The sequence below is a fragment of the Anabrus simplex genome, chromosome 8 (assembly GCF_040414725.1).
Source record: "Anabrus simplex isolate iqAnaSimp1 chromosome 8, ASM4041472v1, whole genome shotgun sequence".
Lineage (NCBI taxonomy): Eukaryota > Metazoa > Arthropoda > Insecta > Orthoptera > Tettigoniidae > Anabrus > Anabrus simplex.
Genome location: NC_090272.1, coordinates 116173623 through 116197825, shown reverse-complemented (window position 1 = coordinate 116197825; position 24203 = coordinate 116173623). Strand labels below are relative to the sequence as shown.

Sequence of the window (24203 nt, the reverse complement as noted above, 5' to 3'; positions counted from 1 at the left end):
CACAGCGGCGCATTTCACATCATGAGCATACCTCAGTGACGTCAGTCTACCCTGCAATTGGCATAAAGTTCTGACCACTCCTTCTTGGTGTTGCATTTGCTCTGTCAGTCAGTGTATTTTGAAACTTCCGTTACTTCCGCCCTTTTCTTTCTGCATTCATTGTTGCATCAACCGTTCTTTTTGGCAGCCCTGTTCTCTTCACTCCAATCTTCTGTCCTGCTATCAATATAGTGTCTTCTATAAGCTGAATTCACGCAGCTATTTGGTTATTTGCAATCGTAAGTTCTATCCCGATCTTCATAATTTCAAAACTTGTTCCTTTAAAATATCCTCAAAGTCTTTCCTGAGGTCATCATTCTATCTATATTTTGGCAATAATCTCTTTTTATTTCCTTGATAGGAAGCCACATATGCTCTCCCCCACTTATCAATTTGATGATTATTGCTAAGTGGTTGGATACTGCCCAGTCTTTAACTGTTATCTTTTCGACGAGTATTTCGAACATAAGACTAGGCCTATAACACTTCCTCCCGTTTCTGTTATACACGTCAAGTATATCTCCTGGCCACCATCCATTCAGAGTATACAGTTCTTCTGTACCACATAGCTCTAGTAATTTATCGCCGTACATATTATACCCTTCATCTTGACTTGTTCTCTTATTAACTACTTTTGCCTCTACCTCTTTACCATACACTGGTTTTCGATGTGAAATCCTCTCATTGAAGTCCCCCGTAGGCAGAATACGGTACCTTTATCTTCATACATATTCCTTAAACTGTTTTATTTCGGTTCCAATCTCAAGGAAAACATTTTTGTTTGCAAATGGGCAACCTTCCGGAGAGCTGTAGACAACACTAATACATAAGTTTATTTCACCCTTCCCATTCGTCTTTATTTTTATCCAAAGAACTTCTTCGGTTTCTCTTTCTACAAGCTCAATTTTCTCCTGTTTATCATCCCTTATCAGGGTTAGTATTCCACCAGTTTACCTGCCCATTCGAACTCTCTTATCTCTTGCCTTGTTACATATATTAAAACCGTCCACATGAACTTCATATCCTGGTGCAATTCAACTCTTAACAAAGGTAATAATATCTATTTCGGTCATTAATTGTTTCACCTCTTCGTTTCCTACCTTTTTCAAAAATCCCCTATATTCACACATCCTAGTCTCCATTCCACTCACTTTTTCATTTTTAGCCTCTGTCAGATTGGTATCCTTGCTTCTTGTTACTCTCGATTTTTCTACTTCTAAACTGCTGCCTTCTAGTGAACGAATAGTTTCGTTGTCCATAGTGTCCTCATGTGACTTGCCCTTTTTGGACCCTAAGTCCTTTAGATTTAAACTTTTACCTTTAGTCATTGTTTCTCTTCTCCTGTTTTACGTCCCTCTGGTGGATCCGGCACGTGGCTCGAACCGGTAGTCCGCTAGACCGACGTCCACGGCTTCTGTAGGTACAGTTGTTTGTTCACATTCTTTCTCCGACATTGCAGTACGCTGAGCCTGTAGCTGTAATTACACTTCTACTTCCGCTACTACTTCTGCTTCAGCATTCTCGCATGCGCCAGCCGTGACACTGACCTTACCTTCAGCTCGCCATCTTCTCGACCGGGAATCGCCTACCACCACAAGCCTGTTTCAGGCGATAAATGCTTTTAGACCTGACTTCCTAGCTTGAAATAAATGGAAGGTTAGTACTTTAATATTCATTTCTTTCGCACCCAGTTCCTTCCTAATCCAAATTTTTGATACTTTCAGGCGTTTCGCGCTCCAAAATAGGGTTTTTAGGTTTTACACTATACATAAGTGTTACTTTAATTGGCCTCCTTCCGTATTTTTTCCCGTTCAAAAAGCATTATCAACGTCACTCTCACTACACTCCACTTCGACCTTTTCACGTACTAAGGCAGTTACTCTGTCCAATATCTTGTTAAAATTTTCCTTCTCCGAATCAGCCAGTCCATATATAATTATATTTATCTTCCTATCTTCCCTTTCTCGCGTCGATTACTCCATCTCAAGCTTCCTTACCCTTACCTTTAAGTCCAGAAATGTATTCTTAATTTCCTACAACTCAAAGTTATTTTGAACCAGACACTCCTTGATCTTACTTAGTTACGTTTTTAATCAGTCTTCATGTCTTGCAGTTCCTTGTTCTGGTCCATCAAAAGATCCTTCGTAACTTCCTTCAGCTTCTAAGAATCCTGCCAAGACAGTCCAGGGCTCGGATTAAACCGATCACCAAACAGAATCATCACTGCACAAACTGTGTAAAGTTACAGGGACTGTTGACATGGTAAATGGATATCACTTTCATCATACAATGCCACCTCCCTATAACACACTTGTATTGTTCGGTCAACACTCCTATTCCTCCAAGTATGCACTCTAGTCACACGCTCAGCACTACACGGCCGTTCATCTCGTTGGCTGGATTACAACTGACACCGTCAGTAGGTCTACTTGAAATGATCCAACTGCTCCAGGTTCATATTTCCTACTCGACATTCAATCTTCTTAGGTTTGTCTCCAAGTAGCAAACTGATCTCACCTATCGGCATTCTAAACAGACTGAATTATAACATAGCTTAAAATTTACTGAAAAGTGTTTTCCAAGCACTAATTAAGAGCCATATTACTTACTAGCACAAGTGCCCATTCTTCGTACGGGTTATCAGAAACTGGCTTTAGTTACTCATACTATCGGTGTGAGCGACTTCATTAGATATTTATATCACTGGTGTATTTACTTAAGTACGTGGAAATTATTTGTCATGTTTGGAATTATAGTGTACCTTCTTCTTCTTTTCTTCATGGGGGCCTCTAAATATTAGTTCGTAATTAGCGTCGACCTCTAAGACCTTTTGCCACCATGTTTCTCCTTCATTCCCACCTAGATATACCTGCTCCCTTCACAAAACTGCAGATTTAGTGCATGTATACTTCCGCTAGATAGTACCACAAATATAAATATTATTGAATGTATTTGTTTGATCCGACATCTCGTAGCTATTACAAATGATCAAGGAAATACGCGATAAATAAAAGAAACGGATATAATCATCGAGAATTATAATTCTCGGGGCTTGTCACTCATGTCGCACTTCATATAATGAATCTGAGTATAAATGTTGAGAAATTTTTTCAAGTCATGGGCGCACCATCTTGACAATTGTGTACAGTATATGGGTTGTTTTTATGGTTACAATGATCGTAAAAGTGGACCAAAATATTGGCACTAATAACATCAGTGATCCTACTACTCCATGATTTGATAGAAAACACTTTAAACTATACGTAACAGAGTCAGCAAAATGCTGAAACCTAAGCCAGTACGTAAAAATGGAGGCCCGTCGGCAATCGCTGGTCGCTGTACTACGCAGATCTCCGGGGGTATTATTTTTATACGTCACTCCCTTTCCATCCCCGCCCAAAGGAGTGCTATGAGCGTCTTGCACAATAGTTTATTTTTCCAGATGGTAAGTCATATGTGTATCAATTTTGGTTGGCAGCTATGCCCAAACGAACGTGCATAATTTAGCTGCTGTAGAATCTTGGAGCTGACGTTGCTATGGTTACGGATTTTCGTTTCTTTATCCGATTCCTAGAGCAGGGGTAGTGTGGTTCCAATATGTCTGTAACGGATGGTTTTAGGGCCTTAAAACATGGTTTTCGGGCCCGAAGGGTTTACCGAGTTTTGTTCTTTGCGTCTAGGGGATTAAAAGGAGCTTAGTCTCGTCGTTGTACGACAAATTCGATTTCGCTTATATTAGCCTATTATTTTAATACTTTTATATCTCCCCCCTTCGCTACCCCCCTCGAATTGTTTTGAAAATAAAATACAGCCCATGTTACACACTGGCAATGTAGCTTTCTATAGGTGAAGTAATTTTTAAAATTGGTTCAGTAGTCTTGAATCTATCCGTTACAAACAAATATACAAATTTTTCCACTGTATAATATTAGTATAAAAGTATAGAGTACATCCCTACACATACGGTTGCCGTCAGGAAGGGCATCCAGGCGTAAAATAGGGTCAATACCACATGTGCGACACAGTTCGCGCCCGCAACCCCACATGTGTGGATGAAGCGATAGAAGAAGAAGATACTAATTTAAAAATTCACCCGATTTTTTATTCTTTTCACCCCCTTAAGTGGATTTTCCAAAAAGAGTGTATTCATTTTTAAAGGAGATTCCAAGTACCAATTTTAAAGTCTGTAACATCTTCATTTTTGAGATATATTTATTATCATATTTATAATTCAACTCCTTCCTCACTTCTTTTCACCCCCCCCCACTTGCTTCCCCTTAAGTGGATTTTCTGAAAACGAATATTTGTGTTCTATTATTTGTAAAGGGGATTCCAAATATCATTGTTCATGTCTGTAACATGTTAGGTTTTTGTGATTTATTGTAGATAATTTCGCTGCTGTAGAATCCTGGAGCTGACGTTGCCATGGTTACGGCAGTTCATTACTTTATCCGATTCCTAGAGCAGGGGTAGTGTGGTTGGTTTTAGGGCCTTAAAACATGGTTTTCGGGCTTACCGAATTTTGTTATTTGCGTCAAGAGGATTAAATTGAGCTTTGTCTCATCCTTTTACGACAAATTCGATATTTTGCCTATATTAGCCCATTATTTCTATTTCTCCCCCCCTCCATGCCCCCCACCTCGAATTGTTTTGAAAATAAAATACAGCTCATGTTACTCACTGGCAATGTAGCTTTCTATAGGTGAAGTAATTTGTAAAATCGTTTCAGTCGTTTTTGAGTCTATTCGTTACAAACAAACAAATTTTTCCTCTTTATAATATTAGTATAGAATGAACCATATATGGGCATATATTTGTAAATTATTATTCACTAGAGTTATTATACTGCACAAAATAGCGCTGAAAATACTTTTTTAGAATTTCTTCTGTTAACTCCTACTAAACAATTGTAAAGTTTATGCAATGTTCTTTCACTGGATAGTCTACGACAAAAATCTTCATTGGTCATGATGCATAAACTTTTTTGTAATTTGGCACACTCATGTACATCGTGTAAAACAAATTCATTAATTAACCATACAAGGAATGTTAATAATATCTACCGTACAGTTATCCATTAAAATACATGTGGATGTAATTCATTGTGGCATTATTCTACTAGTCTCTATAATAAACTGCCAGAAGATATAAAGATCGCCTCTTCAATACAAATGTTCAAAATTAAGTTAAATAATTATCATAAGTAGAGTAAAATTGTAGAGTTAATACATTTTGGAATTGACTGTTACATTTTCTTCCTTGTATATTTAGCTGTTTGTTTGCCTGTTTGTTTACTCTTACAGTGTACCAGTATGAAATAATTCGATTATACAACACAAAACATACACATATCATTATATTTCTATGATATACTAATATTTTGTAATAGAAACTTAAGTGTGATGTGAAGTGATTTAATGTTATAAATATTATTGTAGTATATTAATTTATTATAGGAATATACTTCACCGCAATGAGCTTTAGCGCAGATGCCTTGACCTTAACGGGATGCTGTGACCCTACCTACAAATTACTGGAATTCACGTTATATACCTACAGTCTCATAGTGAGACAGATACAGTCACTTATTTTATATAATTGTCCGGCTCCATGGCCAAATGGTTAGCATGCTGGCCTTTGGTCACAGGGATCCCGGGTTCGATTGCCGGCAGGGTCAGGAGTTTTAACCATCATTGGTTAATTTCGCTGGCACGGGGGATGGGTGTATGTGTCGTGTTCATCATCATTTCATCCTCATCACGACGCGCAGTTCGCCTACGGGCGTCAAATCAAAAGACCTGCACCTTGTGAGCCGAACAGGTCGTTTGACACTCCTGGCACTAAAAGCCATACGCCATTCCATTCCATTGACATAATTAACTAATTACGTGTTCCGAATACCACAATGAGCACCATCGTTATTGAAATGAGATTCATTTTAATTTTTTCATCTTGTAAAGTCATGATGAGATTATATAGTGGAAGTCGTTAACGAAACACAACTAAATATGACTCCATGTTCAGCAAGATTATTTGCTATAAATAATTAAATAATTCCATGTGGCTATATCTAACCGAGTGCAGCCCTTGTAAGATAGACCCTCCGATGAGGGTGGGCAGCATTTCCCATGTGTAGGTGACTGTGTGTTATTGTGGTGGAGGATATCGTTATGTGTGGTGTGTGAGTTGCAGGGATGTTGGAGACAGCACAAACATCCAGCCCCCGGGCCATTGGAATTAACCAATGGAGGTTAAAATCCCCGAAACGGCCGGGAATCGAACCCGGGACCCTCTGAACCGAAGGCCAGTACGCTGATCATTCAGCCAACGAGTCGGACAGATTATTTGCTGAGAAAATGGGTATTTTCTGATGCATTTACTTCTTCTGTCACGTCAGCCCACAGTCCATCCGTTATTTGCTAGTGGTGTTGACTGACTTCATCTTTAATAAACCTCAAGGATAATTTTCTACATTGAACAAGTTTGGGCATCTTGCTGGTTAGGTCAGGAAGAATCCATATTTCTTCTAATTCGTGCCCTATTGGCAGAACTATAAATAATTCGTTAAAGCGGTCTCGAACACCGATAGAAAAGTGTACAAGTGACAGTCATAAATACAGATTGATTGATTGATTGATTGATTGATTGATTGATTGATTGATTGATTGATTGATTGATTGATTGATACTACTGGTGTCACGCTAGAAATTTGTGGCACTACCTCTGACGCTTCCTCTCTGGATCAATGGTAGAGTGTCAGCCTCCCGTTCCCAAAATAGCGGGTTCGAGCTCTCAGAGGAAGTTATATGTTTGAAGAGAGGAAGAAAGTCCGCCTCTGTGGTGTAGTGGTTAGTGTAATTAGCTGCCATCCCCGGAGGCCCGGGTCCGATTCCCGGCTCTGCCACGAAATTTGAAAAGTGGTACGAGAGCTGGATCGGGGTCCACTCAGCCTCAGGAGGTCAACTGAGTAAAGGTGGGTTCGATTCCAATCTCAACCATCCTGGAAGTGGTTTGTCGTTGCTTGCCACTTCTACTCCAGGCAAATGCCGGGATGGTACCTACCTTAAGGCCACGGCCGTTTCCTTCCGTCTTCCTTGTCTATCCCTTCCAATCTTCCGATCCCCCGCAAGGCCCCTGTTCAGCATAGCAAGTGAGGCCGCCCTGACGAGGTACTCGTTAGCCTCCCCAGTTGTATCCCCCGACCCAGAGTCTGAAGCTCCAGGACACTGCCCTTGAGGTGGTAGAGGTTGGATCCCTGACTGAGTCGAGGAGAAAATCTGACCCTGGAGGGTAAGCAAATAAAGAAGAAGAGAGGAATAATATCCATTCTAAAGTGCATGTGGTGCAATCTCGGCAAGAGAAAGATCTCTGGTGACACATCTGGTCACCCGACAAAATCAATTAAAGAACTCGTATCCGATTTACACTACCATGTGTTAGTGTAACATGGAACGTCAAAATTCACACGAGGCAGCCTAAATTGCGTCAAAATAGAATGCCTACATATGGTAGCGAATTTATGCGTTTATTATTATTATTATTATTGTTATTATTATTATTACTATTATTATTATTACTATTATTATTATTTCCGACCCAGGTACCTGCAAGGATTCCCATCGGTAGGAAATCATACGACTGTTGAATTATCTTCTATGATAAATTGAATACCTGCCGGCGAAAACGTTGTAACCCTCAAAATGCAAATTTTTCTATTGATACAACGTATCTGTACCTGCAAGATCCGTTGCGAAATTTAAACAAAAGAGAAAAGGCGCTTAACGTTTAAGTTTGCCAACATAACTTCCTACATGCCTCACTCTGACCGTATACATCGTTTATACACGGAAACCCAGCATTCTAGAAAAGTGAGGGTTACAACGTTTTTGCCAGCAGGTATTCAACTGACCCACAGTTATCTGAACTGGCCCTCGATATTCTTCAGATCAACACAGGGTTAATGTCCGAACTCATCCCACAAATGTTCTGTCGGGGAAAGATCAAGTGATCCTGCTGGCCATGGAATATCTCAAGAAAGTGGAGATGAACATTGTCTATTTGTTATTGTTGTCATCTTTATTGTTGTTGGGGTTGGTGGAGGTGATTATTTTACGTGTAAGTACATTATTTTAAGCATTTGTCCTTTGCATTATCTTGCTGAAAAACTGCGCCAGAGTGGAGTATCATGACAGGTAACGCATACGGATGTATGTGACACACGTACCGCTCTATTGTTTTGGAGTCCTTCGATTCATTATCACAAGTGATCGGAAATCATAACCTACGGCCCTTCACACTGTTTCCACGAGTAACACCAGAGTGTCTCTCGATAACCTTGACAGAATGTGTCCTCTTTATACGGCCCGCTATAATCCAACATGATGGTAATATTAAACTCGTGCCTCCGTGTTCCTCGAGATGGCGCAGGTCTCTTCAGTCACAACTCCAGAGAAGGAGAACTGCATTTACCACCTTGCTAAGCACGTACCAGCCATGTTGCCAACCTCGGCCTCCTATGACGGCAGGTAGTAACTATAACCGTTACGCTACCAAGACGGACAACATGATGTTCATCGGTTGCAATACAGATTCGAGATACAGGGTGACTAAAAGTACGTTAACATTTGACGAGGCAATACTTCAAGGAATATTGGAGGTAGACAGGTAATGACTGATGCACATGATGGGCATGACATGGGATTTTATTGACACCAATATAAAGTAAATAAAGCTTCACTAACAGTGCCTTTACTGGTAACGTCATCGTGCCACGATTGTAGGCGAATCTTACGTCCTCTCTCACGACAACTCCTTTTATACCATGCACAGATCTCATGCGGATGTGTTACTGTCAAGCGCCATCTGTTGGCCATTTTGTGTACTTTATTTCGGTGTCAATAAAACCCCATGTCATGCCAATCATCAGCGCCAATTATTGCCTCTCTATGTCCAATATTGCGTGTAGTGTTGCCTCGTCAAATGTTAACGAACTTTTGGGTCATTCTGTATATCACTATCACTGAAGATGATCACTATCCGCTCGGTTACGGCACTATTACTGTCACCGTCTCTACACTGAAACGTAGGGGATGATGTGAAGTTCTGGAGAGGATCCAGCGAATTGTGCCCTGAAGCTAAGCAAAGATGTCATTTCGTAGCGTAATGCTTGGTGACAATATGTTTTCCTCCTTTGATGTGGTCTGTCATAGTCGACTGAAACCTATGCGAAGTGTGTGGGTGGGCTAATATGCCTACAGACACTGGTTCCAACATCGTGCCACTGTGATATTGTAATTCCAGAATCTGATGATTGCACGATAGGACCATCTGACCTCACGGACATAAAACATGCGGCCCCTGTCAAACTCCAACTAATGCTAGTGGTACTGTGTAAGGCGACTACGAGATATTCTCGTTGTTCAGTGACTTTCCATCACTGTATTGACTGACAGTTCGACATTCCATTCATGTCTGATGACACTACAACTACGAATGTAGCGGTACGATTAAAGCACTCGTGTAATAATAGTCAACGGCACAGATCATTATAAGTCTAATCATTTACACGTGCCGGGCTGAGTGGCTCAGACGGCTGAGGCATTGGCCTTCTGACCCCAGCTTGGCAGGTTTGATCCTGACTCAGTCCGGTCGTATCTGAAAGTGCGGAAATACGTCAGCTTCGTGTCGGTACATTTACTGGCACGTAAAAGAACTCCTGGGGGACTAAATTTCGGCACCTCGTCGTCTCCAAAAATCGCAAAAATGTAGTTAGTGGGACGTAAAATCCAATAACTTTATCATTTCCACACCCATGCATGGTATACACGATTACAAAATTACGATTAATTTGGAAATTCATTCTCGGTGCTTTTCATTTTCGACAGTGAATGTAAAGAATGTATATGTCTACGCACAATATGATCTTAGTCTCTGTATTAATGAGTATCATATTACACCCACGCAAGAATAGTGGCACAACTCAGAAAATGCCATTTTTAGTTATGACATGCACCATATGCAAAACAAATCACTCTTTAGATCTACAAAATGTCGTAAGAGGTAACTCCTTTTTCCTTTTCTTTGAATTTGCTTTACGTCGCACCGGCACAGATATGTTTTATGGTGACGATCGGATAGGAAAAGCCTGGGAGTAGTAAGGAAGAGGCCGTGGCGTTAATTAAGGTACAGCCCCAGCATTTGCCTGGTGTGAAATATGGGGAATCACGGAAAATCATCTTCAGGGCTGTCGACAGTGTGCTTCGGACCCTCTATCTCCCACATGCAAGCTCACAGCTGCGCACCCCTAAACACACGGCCAACTCGCCCGGTAAATCCTTTTTTCTTGCGAATTCACAAATGCCGTTATAGCAATTCAGCATACTGAACTTCGTGTTAGGAATATTGACACTTCTTAGTTATAGTTATTTCGTTCAAACTCTGTGCAAATGTGATGCAATGTACGTTCAATTTTATCACGTAGAAATATTCCTATAAAACACATCCCTTGATTTGATATGGTGTTTTAAGCTTTTAAGCTTTGTTTTCTTGAAAACTCTCATTTTTGAGTTGTGTCTCTATTCTTGGGGAGGTACGATATGGCGTTTCACATTTCGACATCTCCGCGACGCTGGCTTCCGGGACTTTAATGACGTCCTCCGAGACCATAACTGAGCACAAAGGTGTCCGTAAAATGGGTAGGAACTGAAGGAAAGTCATGCAAATAACATTATTATTAATCAGTAGTTGAGTACCGATATTCGCGCATCACCACAATAAAACAATTCTCTATGGTTGGTGAACACGATTGACCCTGCTTTGGATCCGAAATAATAGGAGAAAAGTATACCATCAGAAAAGTTATGATTATAATATTCGTTGTTTAGTTTTACTTGTTTTGAAGGCAAGGTCTGTCTGTAGGTCAAGGGCAACGATGTTTATTAGATTGCACGCTGTCAGTTTGCTGGCGACAATCAATGCTATATAGAGTACTAATTTGGTAACTGCTTTACCCCCTTCGATGTAACAACAAATTTGAAAGTAAATTAACACGTTCGGAAAAACTGTGTAAAAACTCATTTCGCCGGACCGTACGCTTTGTGCGAAATAAATGAGTAAGTGAGTTACATAGTTAATATAGGGGCCAGAAAACTATTTATCAGCATGGACAAGTGGCTGCGCTCATTGGTTCGTTTCCACACGTTCACTCTTGATATGTAGTTTCCCCTCAGGTGATTTACGTGATGCATGAATATGATATGCCAATTTTTAACTACAAATGGAAGGGTCTCTTACAATACAAAAAGCCGGTATTCATATTATTCTAGAGCCGTCTTTTACGCTTTCCGTATTAGTGTTGTGTCATGGATATCGAAACACTGTCGGAAGTTCTGCCCTAGAATTGTTTTTCCCCATCTACGTCTTCATTTAGGGAAGAATGGAAAACAAGTTGAAGCTGAGTTGGGAGAAGTTCAGTTTGACCTCAGAGGAAATGTAGGAACACGTGAAGAAATCCTGACTTTACGTCTGATCTTAGAACATCGAATTAATAAAGATAAGCCCACGTACCTGACATTCGTAGATATATAAAAAAAGCATTCGATAATGTTGATCCGGACTCTGAAGGTGATCGGGATCACATACCGAAGACGAAGAATGATATACAATCTGTTCAAAAATCAGTCTGCAGTGATGAGAATCGAAGGCTATGAAAAAAGAGCAGCAATCCATAAATGAGTCAAGCAAGGCTGAAGTCTGCACCTCTGCTTTGCAGTGTTGATATGTAACACCAGTAAAGGAATTTGGAAAAGGATTCACAATCCAAGGAGAGGAAATCAAAACTCTGAGATTTTCCGATGATATTGATATTTTATCTGGGTCTCCAGAAGATCTGGATAAATTGCTGAGTGGTACCGACACAGTTTTGGAGATGGAGTACAAGGTGGAAATAAATGAATCTAAAATAAATGTAATGGAGTGCAGTCCATGCAGTCCAAAGAAGTCAAGTATTGCAGGAAATATTAGATTAGGGAATCAAGTCTTAAAAGAAGTAGATGAATATTGTTTCTTGGGTAGTATAATAACTAATGATGACGAAACTAAGGGAGACATAAAATGCCGACTAGCACAACCGGAGAAGACCTTTCTTAAGAAAAGAAATTTTCTCACTTCGAACATTGATATAGGAATTAAAAAGACGATTTTAAAGACTACCTTCTGGAGTGTAGCATTCTATGGAAGTGAAACACGGGCGAAAACTACCACAGAAAAAGGAAGAATAGAAGCTTTGGAAATGTGGTGTTACAGAAGAATTCTGAAATTCAGGTGGCTAGATCGAGCACGGATGAAGAGATACTGAATCGAACTGGTAAGAGGAGAAGGATTTGGCGAAATTTGACTAGAGAAAGAGGCAGAATGACAGGACACATTTTAAGAGGCCCAGGACTTGTTCAGTTAGTTTTTGAGATAAGTGCAGGTGGTAAAAAGGCAGCGGTGGACGAAGGTAAGAATATGACAAACAGATTGGAGTAGATATAGGATATAGTAACGTAGAAATGAAAAGTTTAGCAGAGTATAGGGTGGTATAGGGAGCTGAGTTACACCCGTCTATGGACTGATGACCAAAACAACAACAACAACAACAACAACAACAACAACGTCTTCATTTTCCTTGTACAATGCCCTCTATGATCAGATTTATCACGCTGTATTTGTCATGTAAGTAGGTGTGACCAAAATACGCTGCTTTCGTGGAATTAACAAGGGAAAGCACTTCGCCAGATTCCCCGGCACAACAGAAAACGTCCCAATTAACGGGAATAGTCAGTAACGTGACCTCCAACTTAAACGTGAGATACGTGATTCCAATACTGTTTCTTGATTATGTCCACGGGTTCAGGATGATAGGGTAGCATGTTTAACATATATTCGGTGTATACTTACAAAGCCGTAAGTGACTAGTCAAATTTCGTGCCTTGCTAATGCTCTCACACTTTTCCATCTTCATTATGTGTATTCTGCGTCAATCGATATGCATTTAGCTAGCTAATGAAGGGAATGTTATCAACCATAAAATAATAATATCTGCATTTGGGAGATATGGGTTCGAACCCCCTCGGCAGCCCTGAAGATGGTTTCCCAGTTTCGCGCCAAACAAATACTGGGGCTGTAAATTAATTAATTAAGACTACGGCTGCTCTCTTCCCTCTCATAGCCATTTCCAATCGCTTTGCTGCCATCTGTTTCGGCGCGACGTAAAGCAACTTCCAACAAAAATTAATATTTATTAGGGGGTGGATTATACGTCATTGATAATTTTGTAAGCCAATATTTTGTTTTCTACGCTTCATATTTACGATGAAATTTTCACGGTATATAATTTGCTTAACATTACGAGGACCGGGATTAAAAGCATACCTTGAATGTCCAAGACCCGTCAATTTGACAGCTGTGAAACATAAGTGTAGGTTGTGGTTTTGAAATCACGAATATATTGCTCAATACTGTAATAATTTTCTGCGTTATACGGAAAACAATTATACCACGTCATTTAATATTATTAAGTGTAGGAAACCAAGTTATGACGGATAATCGAATTACAGTATTTGTTACGCACTGTGGATAAACTTTTCCTTTGCAACAATCGTCTGTAATGGATATCATAATTTGTCGTTGTTACAGCTGCTGTAATGAAATCTGATGGATTATCCTATAAATACGTGACCTCCGTTCTTTTTTCACAACAGCAAGAAAACGGTATTTGACATGGGTTAACAAATTAATTATCTTCTGGTTATTTTGACGGGTGATGTTCCTTCTAAGTAAGGAGACAAATCAATCAATCAATCAATCAATCGATCGATCGATCAATCAATCAATCAATCAATCAATCAATCAATCAATCAATCAATCAATCAATCAATCAATCAATCAATCAATCAATCAATCAATCAATCAATCAATCAATCAATCAATCAATCAATCAATCAATCAATCAATCAATCAAGGATCTACATATAGGTCTGTCGTCCAGGGGACAGGTTCCCTATGAATTGTATAGATCTTTTCTTAAATATTTTCACATAACTTGGACATTTCTCGAAAATTTCCCTGGATAAATTTTTGAATCCCTAACTCCTTGTCCTATAAATTAATATTTGCCCAAATATTCCTCTTGAATTCCAACTTTGTCTTGATATTATTAGTATCTCAACAAAAGCAATACAAGTTTAAAGCGTAAAAAGCTACACAAGTTTAAAAAAAAAATATGGTACGAATATCATAAAGAATTATTAAAAGCTGTACAATTTTGGCTGAATATTACACAATATGTAGGATTTACTGCTAGAAAAGACCTCACCCGTCAAAATGACTGGTTTGGTCGTTCTAATGTTGATCATCACCTTCTAATTGCTATTAATATTATACTCCAACTTAGCTCAGTGTTACGGCCAACTGTCCTTTCTGACGGCAACTCTGTATGGAATGATGTATTCACTCCACTGCGTCACTTTCTATTGGTTTGATGTGAGGTGTGTTTCATGCAAATGAAGAAATGTGTATCAAGACGAATACAAACACCCAGTTCTTGAGCTATAGGATTTCATAATACACAGTTGTAAACCACGTCGAACCCGGGACGATCTGAATGAATGTCCTTTTTGCTAGCAGTTTAAAGTCGCACTAACATATTTTCGGCGTCACAAGGTTGGGAAGGGGATAAGATTAGGAAGGTAGCAGCAGTGGCCTTAATTATGGTACACCCCCAACATTTTCCTGATGTTAAAATGGAAATCCATCTTCAGGGCTGCCAACGGTGTGATTCGAACCCACTACCTACCTAATTCAAACTCACAACTACGCGACCCTAACCGCGCGTTCAATTCGCTCGGTCCTCTGAGTCGAAGACTGGGATACTGACCAGTCATTCAAGGAGTCAGCCTTTTCAAACATTGATCGTAAGCTATTTATTCTAAATTGTATTACAGTGCTGACATGTTACACTGGCGGAAACAACTACCCAAACACCAAGAAGAGGTTGTGCTAGATTAATGAACTTGGTAGCTGTGTTTATACACCTGAAATATGACGTTGATTTAAATTTCCCGCAAATCGCATTAGCGTGGCGCTTGTAGGCCTACATCATGTTTGCTTCAAATACGGGCTGTACTGTGTGAGAGCGTTAGTTACCTGTGAGATTGGACTGTGAGTGGGTCAAGAACGCCTCTACAACGACGAAGAGGCCAGTATCAACGGATCACTGCGCTTGAACGAGGCCGTATTATATGGCTACGTGAAGGTGGATTTCCTTCTGCGATACTGCAGAACTACTTGGCAAGAATGTCTCTACTGTGCATGCGTTCTGGCAGTAGTGGTCACGAGAAGGTACTCTCGCAGGAATACCGGGAGTGTTTCTCGACAGGATAATGCACCCCCCCCCCCCTCCCATGCCGCTGTTATAACCCAACGTGCTCTACAGAGTTTCGAAATGTTTCCCTGGGCCTGCTCGATCCGCGATCTGTCCCCAGTCGAGCATGTAAGTTATGGGATATCATTGGACAACTCCAGCGTCATCCACAACCGGCATTAACCGTCCCTGTATTGATCGACCAAGTGTAACAGGCATGGAATTCCATCCCACAAGCTGACATCCGGCATGTGTACGACATAATGCATGCACGTTTGCATGCCTGCTTTCAACAGTCAGGCGATTACACCGGTTATTAATGGACCAGTATGATACATTTGCGATGGCTTTTCTCACACGGATATTGCAGACTTGTACATTTAATCAATTAAATAATTTCGACAAATACATTGCTAAAATTTCCGTGTTCTACATGCGTTACTTCATAGTGTTTGGATATTTTCCGCCAGTGTATTTAAAAGTTCTGACACACTAAATGTTTAATTAGTACATCTCGTTATATTTTAATACTTATGACTACTTGTAAATGATTCCATAAAATTGCCGCTGGAAAGTAGATGTATTATTGGTTTCAGTAATTTGTAATAATAATATTATTAGTTTAAAGTCGCACCAACTACTTTAGCGGTTTTCGGGGATGCCGAGTTGTTCTACAGGAGTTCATTTTTTCTTCTTCTTCTTTGTTTTCCCTCATGACTGAGGCATCGTGACTACCATAATATTCAGCCATCTAGCCGATGAACCATACTCCGCCATTCTTCCCTATCTAGAGCTTTCAATGTGGTTGCTCTGAGAGAACTCTGTAGGGGACCGTTCACCATGTCAATTCATCGCGTTGGTACTAGTCCTCGTTGCCTGGTTCCCTGGACTTTGCCCTCAACATCTCGGCGCATGATATGTCCAAAGCAGCGTACGATCCGATGGGAGACCTTACACGATAGATGAACTTTTATCTGTAGTTGGTTCAGGATTGATGTGTTCGTGCGATGAGCTGTCCAAGGAATCCTTATCATTTTCCTCCAGCACCACATTTCAAAGCTTTCTATCCGTTCACAATCACGTTTGAGGATGGTCCAAGTCTCTGTGCCTTACAAGAAGACTGAGAAGACTAGAGATTCAACGAGCATTTAGGTGCTGGTAAATCTACCGACACGAGGCTGATGTACATGAGTACCCTAAAATAGGACCGGACTGAGCCGAGATCGGACTCGGCAACTTGATCCCAGGAGACTAGCGCTCTATCACATGAGCTACTCATCCCGGCAATAATTTACAAAAACTTAAAATAAAAACTTATTTCCAAATGTAACTAAAGCTCGTCAGTCTGTCGAACACACAAACTATAGTAAATATACACTGACTTAGCAAATGTCATGGGATAGTCACCTAATAGCGTGTGGGGCCTCCTCTGGCCCCGAGAACTGCAGTGATATGCCGTGGTAGTGAGTCGACAAGTCCCTGGTAGTCCTCTAGACGCAGCTGACACCAAATCGTTTGCAGAGCCGACGCCAATGCTGGTCTGTTCGTGGGTGCAGGATCCATGGCACGGAGCCTGCGTTCCAGAACATCCCAGATATGCTATATAGGGTTCATATCGGGGCTCCTGGGTGGCCATGGCAGTCGTTGGACCTTCGCTGCATGTTCCTGGAATCATTCCCGGGAGATGAGGGAGCGATGTGGCGGCGCGTTATCATCTTGAATCACCGCAAAACCGTCTGGGCGCTGGAAGGCAAAAAATGGGTGGAGATGGTCTCCGAGCAGCCCAACATACCGCGTACCATTCAAAGTCTCTTCCAGAACAACAAGGGGCCCAATTCCATACCAGGAAAATGCACCCCAGACCACAACAGAGGCACCAGCGCCCTGGACCACACCTCCGAGGAAGGCGGAATCCATCGCTTCACGTGGTCTGCGCCATACACGGTGCCTCCCATTGGCATGGTGCAGTTGAAATCGTGATTCGTCCAACCATATCACGTTACGCCATTGTTCCAGTGCCCATCCCTGGTGACTGACGACAAATGCGCCTCGTAGTGCCCATTGACGCTGGGTTAACATTGGCACCCGGCACCGGCTCTCATACCCCATAGAACCCGTGTTCCTACGGATTGTCCACTGGGAGACGTGTCTAGCACGGCCTGTGTTGAACTGAGCCGTGATTTGTTGCACGGTTGCCCATCAGTCACTATTGACAATCCGTCCCAGATGCCACCGGTCACGGTCATCGAGGGTGGCTGGACGACCGGTCGTTCGTCTGTTGTGGACGGTGACACCCGCATTCAACCATTCACGATACACTCTGGACACGGTTGATATTGTGAAGCCGAATTCCCGCCTCACTTCCGAAATCGCACTTCCCATCCATCGGGCACCGACCACCATACCCCGTTCGAACTGTGTCAGCTCACGACGACGTTCCATGTTACACCTGTCACATGCACAGCCACTGCTCACAAGGTCTCCTATACAACTGCCGCTGGTACAGGGGGCGTGTGCTGCGCAGACAACACACCTGTGCACTAGTCCTCCGCTATCGCATGACATTTGCTCAGTCAGTGTAAATATTACACTTCAACGTACCTGTAATCAAATATTTAACAATGGTTAAAATATACACACTATTAAACAAAGGATGACACGTTTCCTTTTTAAAAGAAACTCATCAGATTCTATCAAGTGCCACTCAAATATTTAGAAATAATATTTAGGTTTATCTCTATTTAATATTTAGGATCTTAAATTCTAGAACGTCTGTTAACAATGTCCTGAAGAGCTCTGATATTTGACAGAGTGACACTGGAAAGTATGGCTTCCTTCTTAACAAATAAATTTTGCCAACATTAAACTGGTTACGATGACCTTTCAGATGATTCCTAAGAATTTACTGGATCAAATTATTTGAAAACAAGTTTGCTTATTCGATTAATTTTCATACGCATGATTACACCGAGTGGCCGTAAGGATTTGCATCAAAAACCTCCATGAAGGAAAACTCATTTTAACGGGAAAAAATGTGCAGCCGACTCAAAATGTGCAAAGGACGTGATTCTTCTCAGCCTCTGCTGATTCCACGTGGTCGAGCTCGATAGCTGCAGTCGCTTAAGTACGGCCAGTATCCAGTATTCGGGACACAGTTGGTTTGAACCCCACTACCGGCAGCCTTGAAGATGGTTTTCCGTGGTGTCCCATTTTCACACCAGACAAATGCTGGGGCTGTACCTTAATTAAGGCAACGGCCGCTTCCTTTCAACTCCTAGCCCTTTCCCACAAGACATGTCTGTGTCGGTGTGACGTAAAACAACTTATATAAAAAAAATTCCACGTGTCCTGGAACATTGAGGAATTTGGCTCGAATTTTTCCTCCTTCTCCGACATATTTCTGATTACTTGGAGGTTATCACTACTTTTCCTTTAAGCCTAGTTGTAGGCGTTGATTATTATGTGTTTCAGTGTTATGATGTAATGTTTGTAAGTCAAGGTTTATATACCAAAAGGAACACAAATACCCAGTCCCCAAGCCAAAGGAATTAACAAGGTGCAGTTTCATGGATCACCCAACTGTAATTAAATCCGCTTGACTATACCGACCATTTATCTAGGGAGCTGAACTAGGGAAATTTGCTTCGTACTTGATAATAATAGCCTATAGGATTCTTTGGAGATGGGAAGTCCAAAAAGGTATCATTTTGATACTATTAGGGTTGCAAAAAATAGTTTTCTTCTTCAGGACTGTTTGGAAAACCACAATAAAACATAGCGAACTGCGGTGTTTATAGAGATCTCGGGTGTTGGCAGGTTTCCTAGCACGTTACCGACACCTAAGGGACAAAGTTTCAGCATCAAGACGTCTCTGGGAACTGTGAAACTAGTTATAAAGTCGTAGAACCAATGCTGTTATTGATCATTCTGCGTTATATATTCCCAGCATGGATGCGGAAGACCAATGTCGAGTGACAGCATATCAGCTACCCGCGTAACTTGGTTACCTACATCGTGTTGAACGGGCGTGCCTATTCCCAAGGAGTACGGAAGAGCTGACTTGACAATCTTCACCAAGTTCTCACCTAGACGATCGAGGTTTTAATTACAGCTAATGCATGAGAGATCATCACGATTTCACCACACCATGATGACGATGATATCATTCACGTTATACTACAACATTTTTTCTTACAATTTGTTTTACGTCGCACCGGTCTTACGGCGATGATGGGAGAGGAAAGGCCTGGGTGTGGGAATAAAGCAGCCGTGGCATTAATTAAGGTACAGCTTGGTGTGAAAATGGGAAATGAAGGAAAACTATCTTCAGGGCTCCCGACTGTGGGGTTCGAACCCACTATCTCCCAGATGCCGGAGCCGTAATTACCGCCATGGTTTTGTTGTTCGTTATCTATTTATGTGGGCGATATTAGAATACCAATAGTTTCTAGGGAAGAATTTTAACTCTCAACTGGCCGTGCGTCGCTCTTTTCGCCGCCGTTTTCCGACCAGTCGCAGGCACCAGTACTTAAAACATCCTACAGTGTCGTCCAACTATAATTTGCTGTCGATATAAATTACATTTGCTGTTTTGTTCTTGAGTGGAGTGTTTTTGAACATAAGGTCGTTTCTTTAGATAGTGGGGCGCCTTGTTAAGTTGTATCGATGGGACGATTTTATTTATGTGATTCCAAATTATAAATAGTACATTTTCCTTCTTTTCCATACATTTTTCAAACATTCTGACTATCAGTACTTGTTTCTTCACTTAATATCGGAAATCATTACTTGTACTCTTGATGATGAAGTCGGTAAAAGTTATTCTCATGCTTATAGCCATATACCGAATATGTTCAAAAATATAATCCCGAGTTTCTTTTCATAAACCATCGTTCTTTGGAATTGTTTAGAAGGCCGATCCTTGGATACCCCTTGTTGGGGCAGCCACCAATATGATACATGTATGTACAGAGTGTCTTATAATTATAGCGAAAATAAAAGTAATCAGGGATGCTCTTCGTGTTACAATAAGAACGATGGTGCAGTCGGATTGGTGGAAAAACATTTTCTCTTCCAGATAATAAGGTTACTTCTTTTACGTCCGGACACGCAATTCAAATTGATGAACTCGCCGTATTTGCTATGTCATGTCCATGATTCAGGGAATAGAAAGGTAGGGAGGGGAAGAGGGTTGTACGATGCACAAAGAGGTAATGCTCCACGCGTATGCACAAAGTTCTTCGTTCGACTCCCACAAGATTGTCCTTTTCTCTTACAGGCAATATCCTTTGTTCTTGTAATAAACAGTCGTAACTGCACGCACAGTAAAACAAACACACTGTAATTAAGACAAGCACTTGTCAATCAAGGAATGCACCAGATCGTTTCTCCTCTCGTCTGCTGGTCGCAGTAACGTTCTTTATTTTTAACTTCCTCGAGGATGCAACGCTGCCCCCTCCCCCCACGATTGTGTATTACTTTACTCACACCATTGTAATTGGAATGAAATACTGAACGAAGAAATAATACGTCCAATGGTTTGATTCAAGTACACTTTCAATATCCCCCCCTTCCTACTTCGATACACAGTTCACAGCAGTGTAGCAGTGATTCCTGGACTCTGATCAGACTGCGTTGTGTCGCGAATGACCTGGAAAGGTGTACGTATTCTTGGTAAAATTTTATTATATGGGGTTTGCAGTCACCTGTCAATGACGCGAAGGTTGAATGATGAGGTTGGCGCCCATTAGGGTGCCGGATGCCATAATTCGTGAGGATTCTCTCCCGCTCCCAACTGCTGCGCCATAGGATAGCCGCATATGAGCCATTTCTTCGCTTGTGTACCGAAAAGGAGCCATTCTTCTCTATTTATGCAGCAGACTTAGTTGTCAATTTGTACAGAACAAACTGTATACTTCCTGTTGGGGCTGGGAAGTGACTATTCGAAACGAACGAGAAACCTGTGCACCGAGCATTACCTCTGTCACTTCCCACTTGCTCACTCTGCCCTTCCCTCCTCTGACGTACGAAAACAGTCAGTGGCTGACTCTCTGGCATAGCAAATAGGCAAGTTCGTCAATATGAATTGTGCACCCGGAAGTAACAATGTAATCTAATTTTCTTGAAAATAAAATGTATCCCTCAATCCGATTGCACAATCGTTCTTACACGAAGAGCATCCCTGATTTTTTTATCGGTATAGTTATAATACACCCTGTTTACATTATTTGGTAGATAGTTTATTTATTTCGTATAAAATATATTTCTTAATGCATTTTAAGTTTTGTGGTGTTAGTCTATATTTACTGTTTTTTTAACTACACAATACCAACCTTTAATGCCTACCAAGTAAGACAGAGGATCAAGAGATAGACAATGGGATTCTATACACTAATCATAGAATCTAGAGAGCCAGAGAATACATTCGAGTTCATGTAACATATCTAATATATATTCACATATACCCGGTTCTGTACCTTCACTGCCATTACTTCCTATACCAAACAGCTCTCAGCTCTTACCTGTATGCGATGGTGTTGGAGTAGAGCAGGCAGGGTGACCCCAGTATTAAACTGGCCGTCCAGATGACGACAATTGTAACTTGAGCACTAACTTTGGACATCCTTGGTTTCAGAGGGCGTACAATAGCAAGGTATCTGAAAGAGAAAATGAAGGTCGAGGGAATATCCAATATTCACCATAAAAATGGGCATGTGGCAATACATAAGACATTAGTTGTACAACAGGTCATGCGTGTTTGATATTCTCTTCTGTTCACCTAATTCGAAATATTGATGGCCCGTAAGAACGATAAGAGTTGATAAGTCGTTTCGAAAAATATTGCATAAATCTTGAAATGGATTATTCACCATAATTACGTTTAGAAAAATATAATTAATGACTTAATGTTAACAATATTCTTATAGTTCCTTAGAGCCAAAACAACTTTTTTCATCAACACCGACCGAGCTCGATAGCTGCAGTCGCTTAAGTGTGGCCAGTGTCCAGTATTCGGGAGATAGTAGGTTCGAATCCCACTGTCGGCAACCCTGAAGCTGGTTTTCCGTGGTTTCCCATTTTCACACCTTAATTAAGGCTACGGCTGCTTCCTTTCCATTCCTAGCCCTTTCCTATCCCATCATCGCCATAAGATCTATCTGTGTCGGTGCGAAGTAAAGCTAGTTATAAAAAATATCATCAGCACCATATATCTCTCTTCATACAACTCGTCCAATTACATAGAAGGTGAGCCAATAAGAAGGTCTACCTCATATACAAGGAGGGACCCAAAAATAATCGGGAACCATTTTTTTAAATACAGAAGTTAAAAACGTTAGTTATCTTCGAATTACTCTTCATTAAGTCTAATATAGAATATTTGTTCAAACGGTTTCTTCACTCGGAGAAAACATTTTCATACTTGACATTTCGGGTGTCTTGCAGGCCCGCCTTCGATTCTCTCTTCACTTTAGGAATGTCACCTAAACGTTAGTCTTTTACCTCATTTTTCATACGGGGAAGCAAGAAGAAATCACAAGGTGCGAGGTCTGGCGAGTAGGTTGGACGAGGAAGCGATGTCACGCGGTGTCTCACAAATATCACACAGAGAAATGGCTGTGTGAGCAGGAGCGTTGTCATGATGGAAGATCCAGTCCCAGTTCTGCCAAACTTGGGCCGTTTAAACAGAACAGTCTTGGGTTTTCGCCTAAAAACTCTCAGGTAGATTTCTTGGTTGACCGTTCACAAAATCACAAAATTCGAAGCGGTCGAAAAACACATCGCATGAAAACTGTCACAGGGGCTCGCTACAACAGTCTGAAGCTACGCCGCTTGGTATACGGACTCAAGAGGTGTTACTTAACGTCCAGTTAGAGGGGAAAGATCGAAATAAAAGAGCGACGCACGCAGTGAATTACACCGTTTATCTTTTGGTCTCTTCTTCGTATATCCAGATTCCTTATTAGTATCGATATTTTGATGTTTGAATGTCTGATGAAGATCAACCTGTATCTGACAGGCTGTTTTTCGTAACATATAAGTCATACATTCTACAATCCAATATATTAGACGACTCACGGCCTCAGTTAATTGGCACAACAATAAATTTAGCATGATACATTTCACCGTTGAGGCCTCGTACTTTCAGCGCTCAATTACGCGCACTCAGTACTCTTCGGAGAACCTTAGCGAGTGAACGCGTCGTTTGACTTTCTGGCATCGCTTTGTTTGCACATCTTACAGGCTAGCGAATACGTCTGTGAATTGGCCACTTTACAGGAACTCAGGGCTTAAATTTGAAAACTATCACCGAAGTCTAATTTTAAATTCCTGACCATTGTACACTGAAGCATTATCACTCAGGACAACAGGTGTTCCACAGAAATCAGGAGGAGGATTGCTCTAGCTAAACAAGCCTTCAGTATCAAGAAACAGCTTCTGACAAGCAGGAACATTACCATTAAAATTAGGAAATAATTTCCCAAAATATTTGTGTGGGGTGTTTTGTTGTATGGTTGCTAAACATGGGTCTTAGAAAAACAGGATATAAAACGCCTGGAAGCAATGGAAATGTATATATGGTCGAGAATGTTGAAAATTAGTTGGACAGAGAAAAATTCAAACAATATGGTCCTTAAGGAAATAGACCAAACAAGGGAATTGATCGACACTGTAGAAAAGAGGAAAATCAAAATCCTTGGCCACACACTTCTTCATAACACATTCCTCACGAATATACTGAAAGGGAAAGTTCTGGGTAAGG

General features: G+C 41.0%; 1 protein-coding gene across 1 annotated transcript in view; it reads right to left on the bottom strand.

Moving 5' to 3' along the window:
- LOC136879328 (tachykinin-like peptides receptor 86C) overlaps positions 1-24203 on the bottom strand; it is a 1256628-nt gene that overhangs the window by 456083 nt on the left and 776342 nt on the right. The window contains exon 5 of the mRNA XM_068229069.1: positions 21964-22098. Coding sequence (XP_068085170.1) covers positions 21964-22098 — 135 coding nt within the window. The remainder of the gene's footprint in view (positions 1-21963; positions 22099-24203) is intronic.